Genomic DNA, 6906 nt, shown 5'->3' with positions numbered 1-6906 from the left:
AATGGCTTTATGGTTGAATTAACATTTTCTCATGTACAAAATGTTTAGGGTTTAGGAGAGTTCAAATTTTATCCCACTCTTCCTGCTCCACTAAATATTCTACAAATAAAAACATGTCACATGTTCATCTATTTTATTAAATACTAAATTTATACCTTCTATTATTTCAATTTCCTAAAATAAATAAATAAATAACCCATCATATTTAGATAATTGAAATAATCAATGACGTAAATTTAGTATTTAATAATAAAATAGATAGCATAAATTTAGCATTTAATAAAATAGATGTGCATGTTTTTATTTGTGAAATATATAGTAGAGTAGAAAGAATGGGATAGAAGATTTGAACTCGGTTTAGGAAGGTAAAAGGTTTGAATTGCGGAGTTAGCAGCAAATTATAATTATCTCTAAAAAAAAAATTTACTTATCTTATATTTTGATCAATTGGGAAATTTCAAACTAGGCCAGCATAAATCCTTTTTTTCTTTTTTGAGAAATGTCGGCATAAAACACTTCAAGAAATCTGGAAAAGACCACTTGATCAATCGTACTAAAATTCCCAATTAGAGAGCAATAATTAGTGTCAACTTGCCAATTAAGACATATTCAGCTTCTACAGTAATTAACCATTGTACTCTTTTTTTCCCTAATTGCTAAACTAAGGATATATATCATTTTTCGAATTAATTCATGGATGTAGAATTTGAGCCGTTACTGTAGGCCACCTTTTGACTTCACATTCCTAGTGGAAAAGATACTCTAAATCAAAGTAGGCTGGATGGATGCTATTCTCATCTAATGGCCCATAATGACGTCCTGAGTGCCAGAGTGCAAAGAATGAGTCATCCTAATATCATATAAAATGACACAACTTATATTATAATTAACTCGCTCACATGGCGAGTTATGAGTAGTAAAAAGGTAATTGTGAGTTCACGTAGGGATATTCTTTTACCATTCATAACACGCCACCTAAGCAAGTTGTAACTCAAGTTGTTTCATTTTATATAACACCAACATAACTCGAATAGAATGAGACCTTTTTACTTTTCCATCCTCACAATTATTGCTTAGGAAAATTTGGTCCATAATTCTCTCGTGCCTCGGAGAATTTCAATAACCCAAACTCAGTGAGTGAGAAAAAGCTAACCTCCTCTAGTCCTCTCTATATATATAAGGGCCTCTAGGCATAGCTCCTCATCACCATCAACCTTAATCTTTTTCATAACCATCCTCTTTACTTTAGCCTCATTATATTTACACCCTTTCTTTCTTGCTATTGCTTCCTCATAAGGAAGTGATATAGTAGTTTCAAAGTGCTGTGAAGTCATGGATCAAAACAGAGGAGAAGAATCAAGGGAGGTTATTGAAGAGAAATGCGTTTATGATTCTTCTGTGGATCATAAAGGAAGAGTTCCTCTTCGAGCTTCAACTGGTGTTTGGAAAGCCTCACGGTTCATTATTGGTAAGGAATCATAATCATTATACTATGACATATAGTAAAGCCCACGCTAAGTGCATGATTCCCAGAACTACTAGTTTCTTTTATGCTCCATTTGGTTGCCTGGAAAGTGAAGGAAAAATCACTTTAAATTGTCTCTCATTTTTCCACACCTTACAGGCAACCAAACTAATTATGCTGATGAAATAGACATATTCAGGAACGAACAAAAAAAAGCAAATTAATGGACATCTATTAGTGTTATTCTTATTCTTTTTTTTCTTTTTCCGAATGATATGAGATATTTCTGTTATTCTTTGCTATCAAGATATTTCTGTTATTCTTTCCTTGCAAAAACATTATAGCGTATATTTATTTTTCCTTATTCAGCAATATAAATGTCCTATCTCCCCATTATTGTTTCTTGCTCTTTTTCTAGAGCATGTTAGGGACCCAATCTGTTGCCATATATAATTCCATGTAGCCTTCTTCTGTGTAGTGTGTTTTTACATGAATGGATGTGTTTTTTTTTTTTTTTTCTTGCTGTAGGTCTGTTAGCTAGGTTCGCTACAAATGTCAGTTCATTCTTATTTTTCGCCTACTATTGTCAAAGGAGTGATCGGCTATGTGGGGCTGAGAATAATTTCATATCAGGAAAGTGACCACAAACAAGCTTTTAATATACTTAATAAAGTATATTTGACTACAGAAAAGATAATCCCCAGTTCCCCTTCCCCCCACTTCAAATAGTCCTTGAAGAAGTACCTCATAAGATGAGATACACTATAGTGATATACTACAATTTATGAATTTGACTATAGAAATTTTTTATGGACCATACATACAATATAAATTAATGCGGAAAGTATTTTTACATGTTAGTGGTAGGTCTCTTTTAAGGCTGGGAAGCCTGTGCTACAACGTGGTGGGACCTTTTCGGCACTTTAAATGTGTGTGAAAATGAGCTAGTATAGCATGTATTTGCATCCTCACGTAAAAGTGGATCCCACACCGATGCATGGTGTATTTTTTGTGTCAAAGATTGTTGCTGTAGGACCCACAAGTGTGGACGTAAGAAATTTTTGCCGGCCCGTGCTGCTTTTCTATAGAAGTAATTATATTGAGTTCAAATCAAAGAGTAAAATATTCTGGACTTTTTGTCTTTTCCAAAATTTCTTATTGGACTTTTCTTCTTCGTTTCTGTTTTCATTTTGGTTTTTTGTTTTAATAAAAAAAAAAAAGGAAAAATGGCTTTTGTAAATCATTAAGACAATTCACTTCGTACTTCTTCAGATCTAGTTGTTATTCTACATCTAAGTACACCTTTATCATTCCTTCATCGTCACATGTACATCCAGTGCAGAAACATGTATGACAAACTCTTTCTAGCTTATGATCTTCTTCATCTCCTCAGAGTTGGAATAAAGTGGATATGCCCATGGTATAAACAGGCCCTACCATTTCTGTGGTCAATAAGGCCTACAACTGTACAACTTTACATAGCCAATTAAAATTATTCTGGCTTGAAAATCATAAAGATGTTACAACAACGACGAAGCTTTAATCTAAAAATTTTGAAATTAATTATAAATTCTAAATATACTAAGCATGGTAGGTTGAAGTATTTTTATTTTACATTCTATTTGTTCAAAGTCATACTCTTTCTCACCTTGTCAATGAACTTTTTTTTTTCCTATTTTTATTAATATTATTTTATATCCCCTTTCCATTCTCTTTGCCTCAACTCAAATCAACTTTGCACAATAGGTTGCTATCCTATACACATGATTAAAATATATCAATCCATTCTTCTTCTTCTTTTTATCGATAGACTCACTTTTATGTTTAAGGATTTCTACTGTCTAAAATATTCATAGATCTATTTTAGAAGATCCCTAGGTATATATAAACTCTCATATACATACTGAAACTAGTCAATAACTTGTGCAAATGCATGTGAAAGTTTAACATTATATATATATATATTCTCTCTTTTAGTATTCTCGGTCTACATATGAAATTTGATAGTTGTGGTAGTTATTAATAGACATTTATTATAATTGCTTTTGTTTAGGTAACTATATATTTCGAGATTAGGCATTTTTATGATTTTTTTTAGACAAAGGCATTTATTATGATTATATTTGTATATAAAATTATATATTCTACTATCTATGATATATTAAAACCAAATATCTTTTACTTTTGGTTGACCTCATAATATTATGCCATAAACATTATAGTATTCTATATTTAAATTCTCCATTAAAATATCGGCACATTATATTTCTTTTAGTAGTAGAATATATATACCAACACAATCATAATAAATACATAATACTATTTTTTAAAAAAATATTAAATATTTTAACACACATCTAGGGAGAGGAGAGAAGGTTTTAAAGAAACTGACAATATTTATATATAATTCTATATACAAATACACTCGTAACAAATGCCTATTAAGAATTATTATAAATATCAAAGTTCTCGTTGAGGACAAAAAATGAAAAAATCATACTATGTTAAATCTTTTTGTGTTTTGCATAAATTTGGAGACGTGTGCACTTATTTTCCATTATCTATGTGTGAATTGGTAATGTGTTCCCATAGTTATATTCCTCAATTTACTACTCCCTTATAGTCCCACAATAAATAATATGATTTGCCTTTTGAGTTGACTCAAAATAAAATGAAACTTTTCAAAAGTAGCGGCTTAATTTGTACACCACTCTATTTCTTTTGAAGATCCTTATTAAAAATTTTACAACCTCTAATATAAAGCAAATAATATATTTTTTTTAAACGACTACATCTATCTTTATTTTTCATAAATAATTGTTTCATTTCAATGCTTCACCTATTTGGAACTAGAGGCAGTACAATTTCATGGTCAATTTACATCTTAAGTAACCATGTGAAGAAGAGGACAAAGAAAGTACTCTTGACTAAATTTTGTGATTGTCTGTGTTTCATTGAGCAGCAATTGAGTTCAGTGAGAGGTTGAGTTACTTTGGAATTGCAACTAGCTTAATCATTTACCTTACAAAGGTAATTCATGAAGACCTTGAGACAGCAGCCAAGAGCGTGAACCACTGGTCTGGTGTTACCACATTGATGCCACTGTTGGGAGGTTTTGTAGCTGATGCTTATTTGGGCCGATTCAGAACAGTTCTCGTTTCAACCATCATCTACCTCATGGTAATTTCATTTATTAGAATTGTCTGGTTAATGATCATGTTCTTCAAGCTAAAACAAATTTAAGTAACTGCATATTCTGAATTTTTAAGATATTAAATTAACAAAAATTTGTGCTTGATGTTGGAAAACAGGGTTTGATTCTCCTAACTTTGGCCTGGTTCCTACCAGGCTTAAGGGCTTGTGAATCTAAAATGTGCACCGAACCTAGGAAGATTCACGAGGTGTTCTTTTTCCTTGCCATGTACCTAATTTCTATAGGAACTGGAGGGCATAAACCTGCATTGGAGAGTTTTGGAGCTGACCAGTTTGATGATGATCACACTGAAGAAAGAAAAGAGAAGATGACCTACTTCAACTGGTGGAACTTTGCCCTTTGTTCTGGACTCATTCTTGGGGTCACTGTGATTGTGTATGTGCAAGACCATGTCAACTGGGGTGTTTCATATATTGTTCTTACAGTAGTCATGGCAGTGTCACTTGTCATTTTCTTCATGGGAAGGCCATTTTACCGTTACAGGGCAGCAACAGGGAGTCCCTTGACACCATTGTTCAAAGTTCTTATTGCAGCCATTAGAAAGAGAAATCTTCCTTACCCTTCCGATCCTTCTCAATTGTATGAAATTCCCAAGTCAGAGAAAACCATTGGGAGGTTGCTGTGCCACACAAGCAAGCTCAAGTATGCATGTGGATCCCTCATTTTTCAGTTTTAATTAAATGCAACTTCTTGTCAAACAGTATGTCGAAAGTAGTGACATGAATAATTTTTTGCTAATGCATTGCAGGTTTCTCGACAAAGCAGCTATTCTTGAAGACAATGTTAGTCCGGCTGAGAAACAAAGCTCTTGGAGACTGGCAACCATTACCAACGTCGAGGAGTTGAAGCTTATTCTGAATATGATTCCAATATGGATTGCTACTATACCGTTTGGAATTTGTGTAGCACAAGGCACCACTTTCTTCATCAAACAAGGTGTTACTCTGGATCGGAAAATTGCAAATGGTTTTGAGATGCCCCCAGCCTCAGTTTTCGGCCTGGCTGCCATAGGAATGATAGTCTCTGTTACCATCTATGAGAAAATCCTCGTCCCTAAGTTACGAAAAGCAACCGGAAATGAGCGAGGCATCAATATCCTCCAGAGGATTGGTATTGGAATGCTGTTCTCAATTGTTACAATGGTGGTTGCAGCCCTTGTTGAAAAGAAAAGACTAAATGTAGTAGAGAATGATCCAAAAAAGAGTTCACTTTCAATGAGTATTTTCTGGTTGGCTCCACAATATCTCATCATTGGTTTCGGAGATGGATTTACTTTGGTGGGCTTGCAGGAGTACTTTTACGACCAAGTTCCTGATTCCATGAGAAGCTTAGGTATTGCATTTTACCTTAGTGTGATAGGAGCTGGAAACTTCGTCAGTAGCTGGTTGATAACAATTGTTGCCCACGTAACCAAGAAGAGCGGACACGGTTGGTTTGGTAAAGATTTGAATACTAGCCGCTTAGACAAATTTTACTGGCTGTTAGCGGGCATAACTGCGGTGAACATGATCTTCTATGTCTTCTTGGCTCGAAGGTATTCTTACAAAAATGTGCAGAGGGTAGCTGTGGTTGACTTTAATGAAGGAGATGATGAGGATGTTAAGGTGTAGCTTCAATGGCTTCATAGATGCGTATATTTCGTTGGTTGATGTCATTAGGGAAGGGATAGTGGTCCTAATTTAGTATCTTGTCTAAATAGCTGATTAAGAAATTTGAAGTATTCTAGGACATGCAATTCTAACCGAAGTTTGTCTAAGCATGTGTTGCAGCTGTCCATATTCTCTATGTACTTAGGATTGCAAAATTTTCGAATCATAAATTTGTGGGAAAATATTACCAACTTCTTGGTGAGAATCAAGCAATATTGTTAATCAAGTTCCATCAATAAATACATACATACATACATACATATATATATATATATATATATATATATATATATTTTTTGTTAATCAAGTGTTAATTTATTGACTCTAAGGTAATGGAAGTTAGCCACAACATATTCCAAGGCTAAGTTAGCAAGGTATGTAATATAGAATCTAAGAAACAAGATTTATCTGGCACGAAGTCTACATTCATGGGTCAAGCTCCAAACAACCCACTAGAATTAAAAGGTTACAATGGTCTTGTACTAAAGTTTTACACAATTTGAGCTTACCCAACAAATTTGGGGAAATAAAGGTTACCTCAAAAGAACTTTACAAAAGTAACAAAACCCAACTTCACC

The 6906-nt window shown here is 33.6% G+C and overlaps 1 protein-coding gene across 1 annotated transcript; it reads left to right on the top strand.

The window, feature by feature from the left end:
• The first annotated feature begins 1121 nt into the window (after nt 1-1121).
• Nucleotides 1122-6554, top strand: LOC142610719 (protein NRT1/ PTR FAMILY 5.6-like). The gene is made up of 4 exons (XM_075782636.1): nt 1122-1468; nt 4428-4645; nt 4777-5321; nt 5428-6554. The coding sequence occupies exons 1-4, from the start codon at nt 1333-1335 to the stop codon at nt 6287-6289; spliced, it is 1761 nt and encodes a 586-aa protein (XP_075638751.1). The 5' UTR covers nt 1122-1332; the 3' UTR covers nt 6290-6554.
• Nucleotides 6555-6906: the final 352 nt, after the last annotated feature.

This window comes from Castanea sativa, chromosome 9 (genome assembly GCF_040712315.1).
Source record: "Castanea sativa cultivar Marrone di Chiusa Pesio chromosome 9, ASM4071231v1".
In the NCBI taxonomy this organism is placed as follows: Eukaryota; Viridiplantae; Streptophyta; class Magnoliopsida; order Fagales; family Fagaceae; genus Castanea; species Castanea sativa.
This window is presented reverse-complemented; position numbering and strand designations above follow the sequence as displayed.